The following is a 21,848-nucleotide window of genomic DNA, read 5'->3' as shown; positions in this document are numbered from 1 at the left end:
TAGATAGTAAAATTCACGTTTACCTGCTGTTTTAGGGGTTGTTTTTAAAAGTTTGGAACAGATTCATCCATTTTGCATTACTTTCTATGGGAAAGTGCGCCTTGGTTTTGGAACGGACTTTCGGAACGGATTAAGTTTGAGAACCAAGGTACCACTTCATGAATATCAACTTTCCTAGGCCACTGTCTAGGGGACAGAAGTATTAAAAATTGTCATTGTGTGTTGTGCTGTATGTGGCAAGCATATGAACATACCAAGACACAGCCATCTCAGCAAATTGTATCTTCCTTTATCAGTTGTTTGGGTCCCATTGTAGTTAGTTGTCACTAGCTTGTGTGGTACACTTTTGAGAGTGCTGTCTGCTTCACATAGTTTTGTTCTCAGGCTGGCAGTAAGAGGCAGAACGTTGTCTCACTAAGATTGAGCTGTCAGGTTTTTGCCATTGAAGCATTACATTGATTAAGCTGCACCACTGGCTCAAGCCAGTTTCCTTGCTTCCATTCCATTTGGCCATGTTTGTTGCTAAATGATAAAAGGATCCAGTTGAGAAAGTCTTAACATGTCTTTGGGAGAAGATTTAATTCAGTCCTGTACTTGGGGTTCCATGCAAATTGTGTATTCCCTCTTCTATTTCCTTGAATGGAGAAACATGTTCCTTCTCTGTCCTTACGTCTGCCCCATAGTGAATATTTGCTAATTGGCTCTTATATGTGGAAGTTTCACAGGAGTGTAGGTCCGCAGGTGCTATAAAATACACTATTTTTAAACAGTTGCATGTCACCTTTTAGTCCAGTAAGCTCTCAAGTCTGCTTGCATCATTTAAAAAAAATTCTAAAGCAATGGTTTTTAAAACCTACATATATTAAAACCCAATCTTAAAAACTGTTTTATATATTTCATTTATATATTTAAAACGACAATAATGCATATATAAAACCAATTCAGATGCAATGCAGATACCAACTGGAAATAGGAAATAAAAGCTAGAAATAAATACGCATACTTTCTTCTGAATTAGGGGAAATAAAACAATGGATCTCTCCCACTAGGAAAAAAGAATAAGAAATAATTTATTTGGAGCAATGCTGTGTAATCTACTTAGAAATAACCTGGAGTTAGGTGAACCCTGATGTAATTTGCAAACTTGAGTACTACAGACTATTCAATATAGTGAAACTACAGACTGAAGAGCTCCAGAACCTGGGCAAGTAGGCAATGGAATTGCAGAACTGGTGTGAGCACATGCAAAACCAAAAATCATATATACCATACTGACCTGAATATAAGCCGCACTCTCCCCCCCCCCCCAAAAAAAATCCAATTGTGAAAAGTCAAGTGTGGCTCATATTTGCGAGCGTACGGCGCTGGCAAAGCGGTGCAGCTCCCCCCTCCCCCTGGAAGCAGTGTGGGCAATGGGGGGGCACTGGCAAAGCAACACTGCTCCCCCTCCCCAAGCAGCCAGGGAGTGTGGGGCAATGATGCCCGTCCCGTCCGCGGCTCCCAAGCCTCCCCCAATCCACCGAATTTTAAAGTGGCGGCTTATTTGCAGGTACGGCTTATATTCGGGCCCATATGGTCCATGCTGATGGGGTTCTGATTTTGAAGTAGTTACTCAGAAAAGGGAACTTGAGTTTTGTGGAGACCAAATGGAAAAGTTTCTCTCAATGTACTGTTGCTGTGAAAAGGGCAAATCCAGTGTTAAGGAATTAGTAGGAAAAATATGAACAAAACTATAAGCTTATCAGTGCTATCCCGTATCCTTGAGGCCAGCTACATTGAAAATATTGTGCAAAAGTTCTAACAGCACTTTCTCAAAGGAGATAGAACTTGAAAACATATAGAAAATGGCTGCTGAAAAGTTATCAAGGGATTGGTACACCTTAACACTGAGATGCATTTGGGACTTGTTAGACTAGGAAAATAAATAACTGAAGAAAGGGCATGATAGAGGCTTTCAAAATTATTAGCTGCAAGGGGAATAAAGGAGGTAATTTCTTGGTCAGCTGAGGAATGGAGCCTTGCAGGATATGTTGTTAACTCATCTTCTAGAAGGCAGGGTTAAAACAAGGTGTTTACTGTGAGCATCAGGAAAGGAAGGGAATCTTCCTACCCGTTCCCAGTCTTCACTGCTTCCAATAGAAGAGCCAGCTGGGTTAATGGTTCCTGGTCCTTTGGGGGCATGTTGGAGGATGTTGAGGCAGGAATTGTTAGTATTATTTTGTAATTTATTGATTTTCTCTTTTTTAAAACCTTCAAAGCGGATAAGCTAAAAAGATAGAACAATTTAAAATTTCGAAAAAACTAAAATTGGCAATAAACTAAAATGCACACCTTATTCAGTGATCGGACAACTGGGCAGAGTGTGTGTGTGTGTGTGTGTATTTAAAGAGCGATTGCCACCAATAAGATGCAAATAAGGTTCTGTAGGAGAACATTGCTCTTAGCTAGGGCTGGGCAATGTTCCGTCCCTAACTGGTTTGAAGTCCACATGCAGGAATAGACACTTTGCTGCTTCTCCCTTCCCACCTTATTTTTTCCTTCCTCCTTATATTTCAGACCTTGTGATATATCAGTATATTGCAATGTTTACCTGGTGATATATCACAGTGTTCAGTTCAGTTTGATTTACTGTGTTTTGCAAGCAGCCATTAAACAAATAAAAACAAGAATAACAAGAATACTGCTAATAGCGGTTTACATTTCTACTCCCCAACCATTACAGGGTAAATCATTTCCCATTCCCCCTTTTCAGTTTTATGACATGAATTTGTAAAGCCTCGGTAAACAGTTTGGATGTTCTAAAGGTTATATACCTCTCTACGTCAGACAACAACAAAGTAGGGCTTTGCAAGAGACGTCCTTCCCTTCTGCGATCTTAACAATGGGTGGATATAATTTGTTTCTAAGGTCATTATAAAAAGCTCATTCAAGGAGTACATGAGTTATGACACAGAATTGCAGCTGCAAACTCTGTCCTCCTTAGGAACTCCTTTGTGTCGGCCCATCCAATCTGCTAACGGAAGGTCATTTAGTCTTGCCTGTGTGAAAGCTGTGCTCATTTCAACATTTGGCAAATCTACCAGATACCTTGGCCAGGGGTGGATAACAATAGAATTTTAAAAAGCATAGAGTTTGTTTCACAATGTTGAAAACCAGATATCGCCCATCCCTAGTTGGTAGGGAACATGCCACTCCAGCTTTCTGCAAGGGCAATAGAGCATACAAATCCACACAGCTAGTTGGGAGTTGAGAGTCGTCTTCAAGGATCTTCTGGTCTTTGTGGATCTGTTGAAGCAGAGGTATGTCCTGACTTGGACAGCAAAAACACATATCAAACGCCAGGAGACATTTGCTCTGTGAGTGCTACAGGAGGAGGCCTCTCTACTGCAGCTGTGGGTGGAAGTGTACTTCCTGTCTGTCTCAAGAGGGAGTTCATGATGTCCACATAGACTGGCCGGAGTCAGGAAGTGATTGTTCAAGTGGTGTAACCTCTCCATGAAGATAGCCATCCAGGCTACCATAGCATAACAGAGATTGACCCTGTGTGCAACCTCTCACAACCAGAATATGATACTCGGTATCTCTAGATTCTGGCTGTGTGACAGCATTCCTGCCCCTTCTGTCCAATGTGCTTGGAAGCTCCTTTTGACATTCTGGCTGGCCAATTTTTGGAAACAACTTGCAGAATTAAGAGGGTCTTGGTTTCACCACCACCACACAAAAACCTTGTTGTTGTAATATTGAAATGCTTTTTTCAGATAGGAGGCCACCTTGCTTTAGAACCCTTGTGCCTAGAAATTGGCAGGATTGCAGGCCCACCATGAAGCCTGGAACATCGAGCTCTGAAGCTTCCGAGGCAGAATATTGCTGTTGCTGTAGAGTTCTGAGAATCTGCTTTGTGTGTGGGTGGTGTTAGTATCTGGTCCTCTGTAGTTAAAGAAGCATTCAGTTGGTGTTTGCTTAATGCTTAAACCAAAGATGGTGTGAGTAAGCTTCCACCTGAGGTGAGGCAGGTAGATACCCAAAAGGAGGCACCAGTTATGGAATGCTTTCTCCGGAAAAGTTTGCCTTGCCACTGACACCCATTGCCTGATTTCAGGTAAAAGGACCTTTGAACAATGGCATCCCCAATCTTTTCCAATGTAATTTTAATCCTGCTTACTGTTCTTAGCTACTTCATGACTTTGTGGCTTACAGCTTATATGGATTTTACATTTCTTTTTTGTAAGCGACCCTAGAATATAGTTGATGGGCAGTATAAAAGTAATTACAACAAATAGGAGCATCGTACTGCTTCTTGTCTCCTAGACAGTGTCTGTCGTCAAATTCTGTTAAAATTGAATACCACCTTACCTGAATCTGTTCTAAAAATGGGACAAATTAAATTCAGGCAGGGTTTCGTTGGCTATGAAGCCAACATTGGTGAGGAGACGCCAGTTAATTTTCATAGGAGCAAAAAGCATCCCGAACAAGATGGTTCTCTGAGATAGCATCAGCTTCCCTCCAAACCACCTTCGCATTATAGGAAACCACACCATCAGATTGCTTGGACAAGGATGTCCAGCACTGGTATGATGGAGAAGAAGGCATTAGAATATGAAGCTCTTTACCGTTTGGGTTTCTTATGTTCAGACAAGCTGTTCAGCAGGGCAGGGAGCCTAACACAGAGGTAAAACATGATGCATTAGCATCCAGATAATAAATACTCATTTGATACCCAGTTGCATGGTAACTGTCCCTTAAGACTCATCAAAGCAAGAACCACAGCCACCAGTGCACAGCTTATCTTTGCAGGTCTCTCTCCTATCAGGTTTGCCTTAAGTTACTGTAAAAGCCAGGAATCACCTGGTTCAGTGCAATTCTTGCTGAGATTTCCATGTTAAGGAAATCCACGTTTGATACCCATACTTCAAGATTGGAACCCATAATAAATCATGCAACTAGAATGCTAGCAGGTTGACTTTACCTGTTATACGTTCTGCAGTGAGGCTACTCATGAGTTGTGTAAGCAGCCCCCCAGCCAGCATAGTCTTCCATCTGTTGCGAGTGAGAAACAGCTGCCAGCACAATAATCCAGTGCTGCCTTTGCAGTGTTAAGCTGGACATAAAGATGATAGATAGCATGGATAAAAATGTATTTACAGAAGACCGTGTAGGGACTTTGTTTACACAGGGACAGATAAGACATCTGAACTCGACAAGTATGTGAACTAATTAATTAGGAGACCCCAAGACTCTTCTATTTTAGGCTATTTATAGTTAATACATGTTGGCATTTTCCCATTTGTGTTTTAAGTTTCCTAAAACTTGAGTGCTAATAGATGAGCATCCTTGCTAAGGTGATTTACCTGGGTTGAAGGACTAAAGAGTGTACTCATAAAGGGCTCAGAGCTCCACTTGCTGAATATAACAACAACAAAGGATTCTGCATGTGTTCAAGTGCATACTTGAAATCATGAGGGCCGGCAACTTTTCTTTTTAAAAAGGTAAGGTACAATTCTCCTATCTCCGCAAACGTGCCCAGGTGCCTACTTACCAGCTTAGCATAGCAGAGGTTCTTTTCTTACTCTTTACTGCAAGTAAAGCCTCTCTAGCTATTCTACTTGAAAATACAAACATAGAAGTCAAGATGTGGGCAAGGAAAATGCCAACATTGTGGCAGAGCACTTGCTTCTGCTTCTCAAAGCAACACAATCTCTCTGTGTCTGGTGATTCACCCATTTGCTTGTGTGTAACTATGGAGAGTCCATTGGTGTGTTGGAGAGGACTCGGCGAGGTTTATCTGCGAGGGGAGCACACAACAAGCAGAGCCACTGTCATGGATAATGCCCTTTGTGTAAACTGCTTTGAGCTGAAAGCATTATTGATGACAGTGGCTCTGCTTACAGGCCCTAGTGTAAGCAGAACACGTGGTTTAATGTACTCTGTGTGCACAGTGAGATGAAAAAAACGAGGCAGCCTTGACAATTAGATTTGGGAGGTCCCATATCACTGAAGTATTTGAGATCGTACATAACTTGCACGTTGCCTTGGCTTGCAGCTTTGTCTGGCATGTGCTTCTCAAGAGCAAAACATGTTCATGGGACCAGTGGATCTACCCCCTGATGTCCCTGCCTGAGATGTTCATGTGGCCATGAGGCATCTCATAAATGGTCTGCACCATTCCCCTTGTGTGCAAAGCCACAGATGGCAGGGTCCTGTATGCAGTAGTTGATGAAACAGCATCAGTCGTGGGGCGGCAAATGAAAGCTTGGACAGGTCCACATTTATTTATTTTCACTCAGAAGTGTTGATGCCAGTGTGCTTGGTATAGGTGGGCATCTGCATTGGAGCACTTAGCACAGATCTTTGTGGGCAATCCTTTTATTCCCTGACACAGCAGTGGATGGTGATTTATAATCCTCAAGGAGGTATTTTCCCCAGATTGATTTTTTCTTTTATTTTTGAGAGCAAACAAGTACCATCTGATTGAAGGGGAGCAGAGGGTACCAGGGCTGAAAAGTACATAAAGCATCACTTTCTCCTTTGCAGTTCTTAGTGTGTTTAGCAATCCCCTGGGGAAGCCCCCTGTGAATTTCCTGACAATGGATCCCATTGGCTCTGAGCTGACTGATAGCCTTCCGAACCCTTTGAGGGGTTCCCGCCTGGACAACGCCCGTTCGTTCCTGTATTCACGCTCCAGCAGCCCCTCAGACTCTGACACCAGCGGATTCAGCTCTGGTTCTGACCATCTCTCAGACTTTCTTGTAAGTTGCTGGGGAGGTTGTATCCTTGCGGTGGGGAGGTTGTGGCAGGGCAGGTGGGTACTCTGAAATTCTGAATTGATTTGATGGCACTTCGGAGAACATGGTCTGGCTGCGGACTCCCCATCCAGTCGCTATGAAATGGGAGAATACGCAAGCAGCTGAATGGGTGGATTTAAGCTATTCTGCTTTTCCAAACTATAGCTTTTTACAAGCTTCAGATTGTATTCTTGGAGAAATAACCTGTGACTGCAAAACTGCTGGACCCTGATCTGCTCACAATTTAAATAAGCGTTGCACATTCCGCTGGGTCTACTGATCATTGATCTGTTGGTCTTGTGCAAGATACACCACAACACTTGGTTTCCTGCTCATTACAGAGTCGGCAGGGATATTTTTTTCTTCACTAAATTCGTTGGTTAGGGCAAAATAGCTTTAAGAAGGAATAGAGGATCTGAAAATTGGGCGGGGGGACAGGATGTACGGTTGTACCTTGGAAGTCAAACAGAAACTGTTCCAGAAGTCCATTCGGCTTCCAAAAAAACCAAAGCGTGGCTTCTGAATGGCTTCAGGAAGCTCCTGCAGCCAATCGGAAGCCGCATTGGACGTTCGGCTTCCCAAAAAAACTGTTTGAAACACTCACTTTCAGGTTTTGATAGTTTGAGGGCCAATTTGTTCAGCAACTAAGGCGTTTGACAACCAAGGTACGACTGTATTCTGTAACTGCTGCAAAATAAACAGGTTGTGAAATGCAGTTCATCTTTGGATGGACTTCTGGTGATAGAACTCATCAAATCGCTTTTCATTAGGGAGCCGAGGAAAGACATCATTTAGCGGGTTAGTAGGAGTACAGAGACTGAGCTGGATACAGAAGATTATCCCTCCTGTTGACTTACCCTCCTCTTTACACACAGGCTTCTGAGCTGTTGGTTGTCACTGCCTTCATCTGAAGCTAGAAACTTAACTTTAACTGTGCAGAGAGTTGTAGAATTCTGTGCTGAAGACTTTTTGGCCCCCTTATTGATTGTGTGTAGTTGATAAAAGTATTTATAAGCCACCCTCTCACACAACATCAGGGCACTTTACAGCCACACAGAAACAGTCAAAAGTAACACAAGAGAATCATCAAAATCACCACTTATGCAAGAAAATTTTAAATAACCACAGCTCTGTCCGACATAAAGAAGTCTCCAAGAGATGCATGGAAGTCCAAAGGAAGGATTGTCTCCCTAATCTCAGTGATCAGTCCAGGAGATCAGGACTCAGAGGGCAGCCCTTGAGGTGTCCTGGACCCAAGTTGTCCAGGGCTTTGTAAAACAGGTGTACTAGCCTAATCCCAAGCACTGCCACTTTTGCCATAGGTCTGAGAAGTAACATGGCAATAAGCTGTCAGTGTTAACATGAACGTTGCTTGTTTCATGTGCAGGGCCTTAGCCAGCCATATATGTAGCTCTGGAAGCTTGCATTTAATGAGCCTATTCTCGTTGCATGTAGATGCAAGCTGCATATAATTTAATGAATGTGGCAGCTGCCAAAATACAGTTAATTATGCCTGCCATGGTAACGTGGATTTGGAATTCTTGCCCATTATTATTATTTATGATTAGCAGCATTTGCTTGTCACTTCATACAAAGAAGTCTTAGAGTGACTTCATTTAACAAGATAAAATACAAGCGTGCAATATCAGCTAAAAGCCATATTTTCTAAAATCACATGATATTCATTTTGTCTCTGAAAGAAAGAATAGATGCATAGCAGTTTGGGTAAGGATGGAGAGAAAAAGCTTGGAAGGAAATAAATGTTGCAACCTTGCTTCTGGGTTTTTAAGTATCTTTTTTACTGTGCTTTGCACAAAAACTTCCAACACAACTAGAAGCATGCCGTAGACAAAAGCAGAAATTTTCAAGCATTCAACCCATTAGATTGCCTTAAATCACACATTTGGCTCATCCATTAGGGCCATTTAGTACTTTACTTGTGGATAATCTTCTGGTAATTTAATACTTTACCTTGAAGATTCAAACAGACTCCCCCACCTGCCTTTCGAGACATTCCTTACACTTTCATTATATTAAGCTGAGAAAATATATGAGGAGTCCATGATGTTCTATCACCTTTGGTACACGGTAAAGCCTGAAAAACGGGACGCGGGTGGCGCTGTGGGTTAAACCACAGAACCTAGGATTTGCCGATCAGAAGGTCGGCAGTTTGAATCCCTGCGACGGGGTGAGCTCCCATTGCTCGGTCCCAGCTCCTGCCAACCTAGCAGTTCGAAAGCACGTCAAAGTGCAAGTAGATAAATAGGTACCGCTCCAGCGGGAAGGTAAACGGCATTTCCGTGCGCTGCTCTGGTTTGCCAGAAGCAGCTTAGTCATGCTGGCCACATGACCCGGAAGCTGTACACTGCCTCCCTCGGCCAATAAAGCAAGATGAGCGCTGCAACCCCAGAGTCGGTCACAACTGGACCTAATGGTCAGGGGTACCTTTACCTTTACCTTTACCCTTTTAAAACCTGAAAAAGATACTGTGTCCTTTCATAGTTTGAAATGGTTCCACCACCACCCCCCCCCCCCTTGCTTTTGTTAAGTATCCTGAATTCATAATTGTAGCTTTCCTCCCATTGGCTAAGGTGGGATCATAGAGAGAGATGAGAGATCTTAGGATGATTTAGATTAACCGCTGCATTGAAATTATACATACTTGGCTCCTTCAAACTGTGTTTCTTAACACGTTTCTCTTGCAGTCGAATCTCCGGATCTCCCCACCGATGTCATTCCTGCCTCTTAGTGGCATTCCCAGGGATTCCTTAAGTGGAGCAGGATCCCACCTGGATCAAGATCAAGCTACTCTTGCTTCAGTCACTTCCACCCCAACCAGCATCCCCAAGCAGTGGTCTGGAGCATCTACCTGGCCTTCCTGGGGCATCCAAGACTCTGTGGACGACCCGTTCAGTATCGAAAGGGAAGCCAGGCTTCACAAGCAGGCAGCGGGTGAGTCAGAGCCTGGCCTTGCATGCGGAGATTGGCACGGGGGAGAGTTGGGTGCAAGATGAATGCTGAGCTCTTAGACGAAGCTTCTCTCTCTTTTGGTTCTTGTCTTCAGCTGTGAACGAGGCAACCTGCACATGGAGTGGGCAGCTTCCGCCCCGAAACTACAAGAATCCAATCTACTCCTGCAAGGTGTTCTTAGGAGGAGTCCCCTGGGATATCACAGAAGGCAAGTAACTGCTAGGGCAGGTTGTGGAGTGAAGGGTCTGGCTTTCTCTAGCTCTTTTCCCCACCCCACTTCATTAAGGTGCGGTTATAACTGTCTTGTTGTGACCTTTGTTGCTAATTTACAGGGGACGTTTCGCACTGTAGAGACTGTCCCTCCGGTTTCTCTAAAGCAGGGCTGGCTAAGCTGCTGCCCTCCAGATGTTGTTGTTGTTACCGTATTTTTTGCTCTGTAAGACTCACTTTTTCCCTCCTAAAAAGTAAGGGGAAATGTGTGGGCGTCTTATGGAGCGAATGCAGGCTGCGCAGCTATCCCAGAAGCCAGAACAGCAAGAGGGGTTGCTGCTTTCACTGCGCAGCAATCCCTCTTGCTGTTCTGGCTTCTGGGATTCAGAATATTTTTTCCCCTTGTTTTCCTCCTCCAAAAACTAGGTGCGTCTTGTGGTCTGGTGCGTCTTATAGAGCGAAAAATATGGTAATTCAGTTTATATACTGCCCTCTATCAGAAGATTTCAGGGTGGTGTACAACATTATAAACACTGCAGAACATCAATGATAAAAAAAAATATTGAAAAACGTAACGACAGATAGACAAATACAGTGGTACCTCTGGATGCGAATGGGATCCGTTCCGGAGCCCCGTTTGCATCCAGAAGGGAACGCAACCCACGTCTGCGCGGGTCGTGATTCGCCGCTTCTGTGCATGCGTGGGACGTCATTTTGACCGTTTGTGCGAACGGCGAAACCCGGAAGTAACGCACTCTGTTACTTCCGGGTCATCGCAGGCGCAACCCGCAAATACTTATCCCGAAGCTACTTCAACCTGAGGTATGACTCTAGTAAAATAATAATTATAATAACAAAATAATAATTACACTTCGCCACGCTTTCACAGACCATAGGTTATTTAATAGCCACAGGCCTTGAAAAAGAGGGATTTTTTGCCTAGTATCTAAAGACATGCACTGATGGCACCAGGCAAGCCTTTCTGAGGAGAGCATTCCACAATCCTTGAGCAACTACAGAAAAGGCCCGTTGTCTTGTTTCCACCCTCCGAACCTTTCTGGAATGGCGGGGGGGGGGGCGGGAGGACACAGAAGAGTCTCGGACGACAAGCACATGCTTGCTGAACTAAAACTTGCATCCGCAGTGGCCATCATAGCCAATGGTTAGGGATGATGGGAGTTGCAGATAGCAAAGTCTGGAGAGAGACGGGTTTCCCATTCCTGGTCTGAAGGTGGTTGTTAATGTTTCAGAGCAAGATTAAGGGGTTTCCACAATCTGTCCTCAGAACAGCTCATCCTGACTTGATCTACCTCTTATTCGAGGGCGCCAGGGCATGTGACTCCCCCAGGTTGTGTTGGAAACTCAACAGTTGACCCCAGCCAGCGTGAGCACTGGCCAGGGATGAAGGGATTTTTAGTGCATCAACATCGGGCTCCCCATACAGAATCTACAGCCTCAAGGGATGTGGCCTATGCAGCTCAACTGCTCTTGGAGCTAGTTGATTGACACTGCTAGCTAGCACAGCTGCCTCTGTTATCAATTGTTTGCTCAGCCTAGCTATTCTTAAAGTAAGTGTGCTTTCAGTATAAAGTATTGTGTTGCTTATCTGAAAACCTGGAGATAGCTCAGTGGTGCCAGAGGGCCCCAGGTTGGGCAAAAGATTCTTGCACTGCAGGATATTGGACTAGGTGACCTCAGTGTCCCTTCCAACTATACAATTCTATGGTTATTTAATTTAGAAGCTACTTTGGGGGGGGGACAAAGCTTACCCCCCCCCGCCCAGGAGCACACAAAAACCCCAAAGATGATGCAACATTTATAAACGTCAGCATGAAAATTGCTGCAAAGCAGAACAAAGCACAGAAAGCACACACACACACACATATCCCAAAAAGCACGATGTGTTTTTGGAACCACATGAATTCCAGAAGCAGTTCACCAATTATAGGAGAGACCCCATAGCTCAGTACTAAGCCTCTTCGCTTTGCACCCAGCAGGTCCCACACTCAAATCCCTGGCATTGCTATCTATCATTATTTGGCACAGAAAAGACTTTTGTGAGAGAGCTAGTGCCAGTTGTACGCCATACGAGCCAGCTCCATGCATTGAAGTATATTCTTATATTCGTCTTCCTTGGTCTGTGGCCTAGAACAGAGGCATAGTGTGCTGTTTATGCTCTGAGCATGAGATGGTGAATTGTGGTGAATAGAACATTGGACTTGGCTTGGTGACAGCCAGATTTAAGCCTCTGCTGGACAAGAAGCTTGCTGGGCAAACTCAGACCAGTCAGTCACAGATAATATCAAGAAAAATCCCCTCTCTGTGGCTTCCCCAGGCTGCTTTACAAGGGAAGTCAGGATAAAGATAGGTTCGCGTGGAGTGTGTGGGCTCTGCAAATAATTAAGACACTAATGGTGGAGTCCCCCACGTAATTGCTATTATGTGTTTCACAGAATGCCACTTAAAATATCAGAGCTGCTGTTCTGAATTGCACAAAACCAGGAATGATTCAAGTGTCATTACATGAGAAGGCAGAAAACGCATATCAGGAGTAGTGAATAGAATTTGGGTTGGATATGGAGCACAGAAGTGCAAACCAGAGTTTGCCAAAATCCATTGAGTGGCCAAACGAATGACCTGACCAACTCGTACATTACTAGTGCAGTGGAGTTTTTCAGCTTTCACATTCCAAAAATGAGGGGTGCTAAAAAGTTGTAACACAGCTTGGGATTTCAAAAGAGATTTTGTTTTTTTAAAAAAAATAAATATTTATTAAAGTTTTTTGATACAAATGCACAAATAATAAACAACATTGCTTATATCAAAACGTGGTTTCATCACTTCTTTGGACTCCCTCACGTCTCCCGCTCCCACTTACATCATTAAAAAGTTTTTCCAAGCAAATTATCAACTTGTTTACAATCTTGTATCCACTCATTTAAATACAATCTAGCAATTCTCCAAAAGGTTTGTGTTTTCTTTAACCTCACTTGTAATCAAATTCAAATCTAATTTAGTGGTGGCCAATTATTTATAATCTAGCATCCTTCTTAACATTCAAACAAATTACAAATTTCAAAAGAGATTTTGGTTAAATTGATATAATTTAGTTTTGCTTGGCAAGTTAAATGTGTATAAAATAGCATAGAAATCAGGTATTTGCGGTTATGTTGTATATCATCATCATTAGTTGTTATTTGGCATTAACTGACATTTTCAGAAGGTAAAAAATTAAGTTCCACCCCTTAAAGTGACACTCCTACCAGTGGTGCAAGTTGATAATTGTCCTCCGTTGAGGTTCTGTACTGGCCAGGAAACTTTCCCCTGTGCTTGTCCCCCCCCCCCCATGTGTCTGTTAAAGGTAAAGGTAAAGGTACTCCTGACCATTATGTCCAGTTGTGGACGACTCTGGGGTTGCGATGCTCATCTCGCTTTACTGGCTGAGGGAGCTGGCGTACAGCTTCCGGGTCATGTGGCCAGCATGACTAAGCCGCTTCTGGCGAACCAGAGTAGTGCCCGGAAACACTGTTTACCTTCCTGCTGGAGCGGTACCTATTTATCTACAGTGGAAGCTTGGGTTGTGGGCGTAATATGACGGAGGCACACCCACAACCCACAGCGTTCATAACCTGCAGCGCTGCATCTGCGCATGTGCATGATGTGATTTGGCGCTTCTGCACAAAGCACAATTTAGCACATGTGCACACATGTGAGCGGCAAAACCCGGAAGTAACCCTTTCCGGTCCTTCCAGGTTTTCCGGGGTCCGCAACCTGAAAACACATAACCTGAAGCATTTGTAACCCAAAGTACCAGTGTACTTGCACTTTGAGGTGCTTTCGAACTGCTAGGTTGGCAGGAGCAGGGACTTGAGCAACGGGAGCTCACCCTGTTGCGGGGATTTGAACCGCCGACCTCCTGATTGGCAAGTCCTAGGCTCTGGTTTAGACCACAGCACCACCCGCATCTGTTAGCCAATCATTATTGATGCAATGTTTGATGGAGCCATGGGGAAGTTTTATTTAATTACATTGCTGTATGTTTGTATTTTACTGGGTTTAAAAAATAAAATGCACAAAGCATAACTCCATGCACAGGAGTTGGGGTTTTCTCTCTCTCTTACCCCTCTAAACTAAATCTCTCATTTGCGCAGCGGGTCTGATCAGCACTTTCCGTGTGTTTGGCTCGCTGAGAGTGGAGTGGCCTGGTAAGGATAGCAAGCACCCCCGCTACCCTCCCAAAGGTAATATGCCTAAAGGTAATACAGACATGGTAGGAACCTTTTTATCCATGCTACGTATAGAGAGCACTGAGGGCTGCTGGGCTGGCATGGCTGTATAGTGGTGACTGGACAGGTAGAGCACCATAGGATTACAGGCCTCACTCGGGCGCACAGGTTCTTTCCGTTAATGTAATCTGCCAGCTCTTTCGGGGTGCGGGGCTGCACACAGCGGTGTTCACACGGTGGCAGTCAAACAGGGAAAAGAACAGAGCTTTGTGTTTATTTGTGCTGAGGAAGCCGTAGCTGTCGTCGCCATTCTCCCCAGTCAGTTGTATTAAGGCTTGAATTTCTGCTGAGCCAAGCAGAAAACCTTGCTTTGCCATTAAGGCATTTGGGGAAGTGACTTGTCTTCTGTTGTTCAAGATGCATCAGCCCTAATGTTCTGTCTTGAGAAACCTGGAGTACTTCCATGCTAGGTTTCCCACACACCCCTTCCCCCTCTCTCCAGTTTCGGCACCGTTCCTCACTCATTGGGAGGTTCAGATGCATTCCCTTTGGTTCCTTCCAGATGTTGCGGGCTACAACTCTCATCAGCTTAGCCAGGATGACCCATAGGGATGCCCAGTAATTAGGGATGACGTCTAGGACATCTAGCAGGTCCCAAGAGGCGTGATGGTGGCTGTACTTAGAAGGAAATGGGCGCTGTTAGGGCAGAGGGAGCCACCTTTACTTTAGACAGAGCTATGGCTGCTACCACTCAGTTCATGCACACCAGTGTATCCCATACACCTCTGTTGATTTAAAGTACACAATTACATGCTGACTCTCTCCAGTGCTAGTTTGTGCACACTCCTTTTTGCCGGGGGCGGGGAATCTCCTGCTTGAATAGCAAAGCCTCTTTTCTGGGAAAAAGTACATTGATAAGTATATTCTGTTCTCTCTCCCCAACTGCCTGCCATGAGGAGTCAGACATACCAGTGGTTCCCCCAGCATAGCCATCCCACCCTGGCTATCCCACCTACAGGGACTGTATTCTGCTGTTAGCTCAGAACAGGGTCTAGAAATAGCACTGTGTTAGCAAAACGAAAAAGCTCACTTCTTATGGTTTGCAAGCACCCTGGATTGCTTGGCACTGCAGTCTTTGTGCACCATTTGAGTACTTAATGGGGAGAAAATTGTATCTCTGGCAAATGCAACGGTCTGGAGTAGTGGATTTCAATCTCTGCTGTGCCTAAGAATTGCTCAGTTGACCCAACTCTTCCATCTTCCATTAATGGAAGCGGTGAAAAGGAATGAGATTCTGTACATTGCAAGAAGATAGCCTAATATCATTATTTCCCCCCATCTCTATGCAGTGGTGGAAATAACCTGCTATGTATTTATGAAAGTGGTATATAGACAAAAGGTTGTCATTCTCTGATCCTGCACTTTCCAAAGCATTGAGAAGAGGGCTCATGAGCCACTGATAGATGTAAATGGAGCCTCGATGTTCAGAGGCAGCCTGCCTGATGAACCAGCAGGCAGGTGGAAGAGTAGCATTGCTCTTAAGCATCCCCAAAACATCAAACTGGTCGCTGTTGAACTAAGTCGGGTCATTGACTACAACTGGGCAATTCTTAACACAAACTGCACTGCAAAAATACTCCCAAGGGAAGAAGGGAACATGCTTGTACCCTGCGTTCTAAGTAAATTTCTTGTCTTCCGCCCAAGGCTATGCATATCTGGTATTTGAATCTGAGAAATCTGTGCGTGCTCTGCTCCAGAACTGCTCCCGCGATGTGCTGAGTCCCAGTGGCCTGAGCGAGTACTATTTCAAGATGTCCAGCCGCAGGATGCGCTGCAAAGAGGTGAGAGGATATGCCGCTGTGCAGTCCAAACAAAGCACCCAGGTGGGTGGCTATAACCTCGTATTGCTTTATTTAGGAGCCATGTGTTGCCTTTGAAGCACTGGCAGCGGCCTCTCTTTCTCCAGGGTAACTTCTACATAGGCAGCTACCCTCAGTGATGGGTGGAATTGCTCCCCGTTTGCACAAAGGCTGATTGTGCCATATGTTGCATAGTTGTTGACTCCAAACACATGCAGCTTTTAGCTAGACAGGAAGAGAGATAGGGATAGAGAGTGGCGCATTTGGAAAAGTGCTGGTTCTGAAGGTCTCTAAGCACATGGTTTGTGTTGCCAGTGGGTCAGAGGATGGGTAATGTGTTGTGGAGTGTGAAAGATGCTGGAAGAGGTTGCTTGTGACTCTGCATTGACAGAATTGGCAGCAAGGCTCCTCATTGATCTTCTCCAGTAAGAGGTCTTTGTTGCTGAAGGATGGCTGCAGTAAAACCATGAAGAATGCATCCCGTTGCTGGTTCGCTTCTGCTTTCCTGCCCTGTGACATTGTGTGTGTGTATTCAGCATGTATTGTATAGTATCATCTTGAAGATAGCTTCTTTAAATATTGTTTCTGGTGCCTGTGGTTGCAGAGAGATGGCTGGATATGTCCTGGTTACCAGCTAAAAAAGATACAAATATTTTTTATTTAGAAGACATCTGAAGGCAGCCCTATACAGGGAAGTTTTTTTTAATGTTTGATGTCTCACTGTGTTTTATATTTTGTTGGAAGCCACCCAGAGTGGCTGGGGTAGCCCAGTCAGATGAGCGGGTTGCAAATAATAAAATTATTATCTACTGCAAACAAACCAGCAGGATGCTCAGTCACCCTTCTGTGTTTTATTTGCGTGTCCCAAATTAAGGGCAAGGTTGTGTTCTGCTAAGCAAACCATCCCTAAGATACTAGCACCACACATCTATAACAAGTTACCACTGTCCCTAGTTGAATTCAAGTTGGATCCTCAATTTAGATGGCATGACCCTTGTGAGATTGGTTTGGGCACTGCACAAAGGATTAGGGCTACGACTACATCTTGTGTTGCTGCTTCAGTCACATATCTTGGCTCTACTATACTCTGGGCAAGTGCTGCATAAATGTACTGCTTGCAAGGTATTGTTTCCATGGTGCAAGCATATGTTATCACTGGGTCATGCCAACCCTGCTGTTCACAGGGAATGCGTAATAAATGCAGAGTGTAAGGCAGAATATGCTTTTAACTGCATAGAGGAACTGAACAGAAAGGAGACGGCAGCCCCCTTGTTAACGGGACACAATATTTGGTTGAAATAGAGTAGTGAAGCAGAGTGTACCAGAATTGGAATAAAATAACTATTCTTTAGCCATCTCCTGGCTTCCATAGAATCATCGAATAGAAGAGTTGGAAGGGACCCCAGTGGTCATCTAGTCCAACCTCCTGCAATGCAGGAATCTTGGCTAAAGCATCCATGACCGATTGTATCCAACCTCTGCTTAAAAACCTCCAGTGAAGGAGAGTCCACAGCCTCCCAAGGGAGACCATTCCCATGTTGAACAGCTCCTACTGCCATCCTCTGCTCATGTTCCAGCTTGTCGACATCCTTCTTAAATTGTGGTGCCCAGAACTAGGCATTATGCCTTCTGCAACGTGGGTTTCGACTACAGTTCCCATCAGTTTAGTTTGTGTCTCTTAACAGCTCAGATCCCAACAGGACACCTTTAACCCAAAGGCCTGTTGTACAAAAGTCAGATAGTCTGAATGTAAGAGCAGCCATCTGTGTGTTGACTCAGCTGTTTGGAAGGTTACTATGGTTGAAGTGCACTTGGCATAAGGGCATGGGAAGACCATTAGGTGCACTTAGAAATAAGTTGGTTGGTTGGTTTTTCAAAGGGGGAGGATACGTGGCTTGTGGACTTGACTCGAACACAGTTTTCTCTTGGGTGACTTCAGGTACAAGTGATCCCATGGGTCCTGGCAGACAGCAACTTTGTGCGCAGCCCCACCCAGAGGCTTGACCCTGGCAAAACAGTCTTCGTGGGAGCTCTTCATGGGATGCTGAATGCCGAAGCTTTAGCAGGGATCCTCAATGACCTGTTTGCTGGCGTTGTGTATGCAGGTATCGACACAGACAAGCACAAGTACCCTATTGGTAAGTGAGGCTAATCAACGACTATTCATTCCTATTCTATTGGTTTCTGGGCCTTTTGGTGGTACCTTACCATGGCCAAAAATAGGTACAGATGGTACCTTGTAAATGAAAAGGATGTTGAATAGCTAAGTTGAAGACCCTGGATACAGAGGCAATTTTAGGGCAATGCGAGTGGTGCGGTCGCACCAGATGCACAGCTGAAAAGGGTGCCTTCTCAGTGCTTGTCCACTTTGGGAAAGAGGCATGAGGGCTGTGGCAGAGTTCTAGAGTCCTCCTACCTCCTCCCCAAAGCTGGGCAAGCACTTATCAGGCTTTGGGACCGAGGTGGGAGGACATTGGGACCCTGCCAGTGTCCTATGCCTCCTTCCCCAAGCCTGGCTTAAGCCAGTGCCATGAGGGTTGTGGGAAGGGTGTCAAATGGCCTTGCACAGGGTGGCATATTACTGCTGGGATAGCATGACTGGGGAAAAGGTTGGTGGTCACTTTGATTTGTATCCCACATAGTGCTAAGTTAAAGACACTTGTTCCACTGGCAGTATTTTGTGGCTTCGGGATGGTGTTCTGCAAGACATTGCATGAGAAGGTTGTTGTTAAGTTTGTTTCCCAGCAGACTGCACATTCTGCAAGGCAATGAGTTTCTGCTAGCGCAGCCACTGCATTTGATTCCTCCGTTGTGCAGCGTTAAAACTCAGCCACCCGCTAGTGCTAGTGGACAGAGAACGCTGGATAACAGCCCTTTAAACTGAACTGTTTCCCTCTGGGTAGGCTGTTCCAGCCAAAGACTTGCCTGCTTTGTAGCTTTTGATCTCTGCCTCAGGTTATCAGGATGGTGACGGTATAAATCAGGGGTGGCTAACTTTTGCCCTTCCAGATGTTGTTTGACTTGATGGCTCTCATCATCCCTGGCAATTGGCCATGCTGGCTGGTTCTGGTGGGAGTTGAAATCTTAACAATAACTGGAGAGTCACAGGTTAGCTTCCCTTGCTGTAAATCTAGACAGCATTATTTTGGCTTTTAACTTGAAAGGCTTTGAACCGTCCATTCAGCACTAGAAGTCTCTTGAGTATAGTTGGTCAAGATGAATAGGCAGCAGGCTGCTACTGGAAATAGATATATCTGACTATTTCGGGCCAGTGTCACTTTCTCATGTGTTTACCCATAGTTTCATTCTTTTTCCACATTAATCTGCACTGTTGAGGAAGTCTAAATCACTTAAAAAAGAGTGATGTAGCACTTAAGAGCTAGGACTTGGAAGACTCTGGTTCAAATCTCCGCTTCGTTGTGAGAATAAAGTGGAGAGGCAAGTCGCCTTGCTGCTGTCGTGTGAAATCTGTTGGTGGCTAGGTTCCAATCTACACATTAGTCTGTGGGTTGCAGATCAGGACGTTCCGTATAGGAATTTGCAAAGATTGAATTCCACAAGCATCCCTCCCCTCCATTAACCTCTGAACCCCCTCTCCCTTCCTGCTGTGGTAGACCTTGGCAAGCAAGTCACGTTCGTGCTGACTCATAAGTCTTGCATTACTATGCTGGTAGATACGTATCAGGATCTTTCCCTGGAGCTGCGCACTGCACTAATGGGCTGGGTTTTGTTTCAGGATCTGGCCGTGTCACCTTCAACAACCAGCGCAGCTACCTGAAAGCAGTGAGTGCTGCATTTGTGGAGATCAAAACAACCAAGTTTACAAAAAAGGTGAGGAACGAAAGGAAAAGACAAGCTCCTGTGTTGTGCTTATCGGCAAGGATCCCTAAAGTGGGTGCTGTTGCATAGTCCCTAGAAATAGAACAGAGATTCTAGGAGGGATAAAATATATATCCTGGGGGGACATCAGCAGAGAGTGAGAGCTTGCTAGAGCTGGGGTATGAATAGGAATTAAGCTAGTAGGGCTTCTTTCCCTAAATACTGATTTCAGTAAGTAAGCAGGGAGCTGGGGGGGGGGGGGAATAGCAGATATAAGGCATGAGGAGTTGGGCCACTGGTTCACCTATCTCAGTACTGTCTCTTCCTGGCAGAGATCTTCTTCCAGCATTGCAGAGGAGGTTGGATATTCCAGGAATCTTAGCATCATCAAGCTTATTATATGCTGGTTTTCCAAAGTGTGCTCTTAAGTAGCTCGTGGGAACAGTAAACAGATCAATATATAGGTGCATCAGAAACAGTCATAAATACATCAAACATATTTCATAATATATTTATATCCACACTAGCAAGCTTGTAAAGGCATTTATTTCAAGAAATTCCTTATATGTAAAGCATCCCTTTCATAATTTAAGATCGCAGAGAATAGCCGTGTTAAGGAAGCTAAGCTTCAAAACGTTGCCCTTGGCTCCTGATTAAAATCTTACCAAAGCAGCCGCTTTGTAATAAGGCCTCAAAAAAGGGTGCATTAACCTCAAGTAAGCACACCCGGTGGGAGTAGAAGAGGCAAGGGCTGTGGCGCAGTGGTAGAGCATCTGCCTTGCGTGCAGATGGTCTGAGGTTCAATCCCCCGTGGGAGGGACCCTGGAGAGCTGCTGCCAGTCATTGTAGGCAATTGCAATCTTGATGGACCATGTGTCTGACTCCGGCAGCTTTCTGTGTTCTAAATATGCTGGGAAAGGGTGATCTTTTTCTCCTTACACAGTAACTGAAACAAGTCTGCCAGTCAGTCTCCAAACTGGCTTTAGTGCCTCAGAAGCCACTATGACGAATGTGTATAAACAAACCATTCACTCTTATGGTGGGGGTGGGGGGTGGGATACATATTATGGGAGGCTGCACCTAGTTGATTTTCATGTTCCGTGCAGAGACCACCACCCCTGTGGTCCTCTTCTGGGGAAAGGGGCATACCTCTCCAGTGTGGATGAAATGAAAGCAAAGCTTTAGTCCAGGCATAGGCAAACTCGGCCCTCCAGATGTTTTGGGACTACAACTCCCATCATCCGTAGCTAACAGGACCAGTGGTCGGGAATGATGGGAGTTGTAGTCCCAAAACATCTGGAGGGCCGAGTTTGCCTATGCCTGCTTTAGCCAAATGAATCTGGCAGTAGCACTGGTCTTCTTCAACATCAAGCCCTTGCAGCTGCTTTCGCAGGAGACTCAGAACTCTTTCAGCCTTTGCGCCTGCTTGTTGCCTCTGAAGTGCGTTTCTTCTTTCACCCTCTCACCATTAAGATTGCACTGTGAACTCCAGCTGTGCTGCTTTGTCCCCTGGGCTCCTTCCCTCTGGCTTTAATTTCCTTTCCTTGCCTCCGGGGCAGGTTCAGATTGATCCATACCTGGAAGATGCCATGTGTCAGATCTGCAGGTCTCAGCCAGGTCCCTTCTTCTGCAGAGACCAGGTAAGGCTCTTGGGTCCGTCCCCCCCGTCCACCTTAGACTTGGTTGAAGGGGCAGCGTTTCCTACCCCACCCACTCTCCTGTAGTGCACAGAACAAACTTATTGAGGGCTCCTTCCCCTTTGCCCCCTTTTAAAATGTTTGCCCATTTTCACCATCTTTGGAGTGAGTGGAAGCTGCTCTGTTGTACAGGTGAAGCAGCTGTCGTTGGTGTCCTGTGTTCTGTTTAATTGGCGGGGGGAAGGGCTGTAGCTCAACAGTAGCGTATCTGTGTTGCTTGCATGCATGCCAAAGGTTTCTAGTTGGATCCTTGGCATCTCCAGATAGGACTGGGGAAGAGTCCCT

At 45.0% G+C, this 21,848-nt stretch overlaps 1 protein-coding gene across 18 annotated transcripts in view; it reads left to right on the top strand.

The window, feature by feature from the left end:
* Window positions 1–21,848, top strand: part of CPEB1 (cytoplasmic polyadenylation element binding protein 1) — a 47,811-nt gene that overhangs the window by 23,429 nt on the left and 2,534 nt on the right. For 9 of the 18 annotated variants that reach the window (XM_083712705.1, XM_083712699.1, XM_083712691.1 and 6 more), the window contains 8 exons: window positions 6,532–6,746; window positions 9,488–9,734; window positions 9,847–9,960; window positions 14,114–14,218; window positions 15,893–16,029; window positions 17,987–18,185; window positions 19,784–19,878; window positions 21,426–21,506. In XM_083712705.1, coding sequence (XP_083568831.1) covers window positions 6,532–6,746; window positions 9,488–9,734; window positions 9,847–9,960; window positions 14,114–14,218; window positions 15,893–16,029; window positions 17,987–18,185; window positions 19,784–19,878; window positions 21,426–21,506 — 1,193 coding nt within the window. The remainder of the gene's footprint in view (window positions 1–6,531; window positions 6,747–9,487; window positions 9,735–9,846; window positions 9,961–14,113; window positions 14,219–15,892; window positions 16,030–17,986; window positions 18,186–19,783; window positions 19,879–21,425; window positions 21,507–21,848) is intronic. The other 9 variants (XM_083712692.1, XM_083712702.1, XM_083712703.1 and 6 more) reach the window with 2 other exon arrangements.

This window comes from Podarcis gaigeae (assembly GCF_964106915.1).
Source record: "Podarcis gaigeae genome assembly, chromosome: 14".
Taxonomy (NCBI): domain Eukaryota; kingdom Metazoa; phylum Chordata; class Lepidosauria; order Squamata; family Lacertidae; genus Podarcis; species Podarcis gaigeae.
This window is presented reverse-complemented; position numbering and strand designations above follow the sequence as displayed.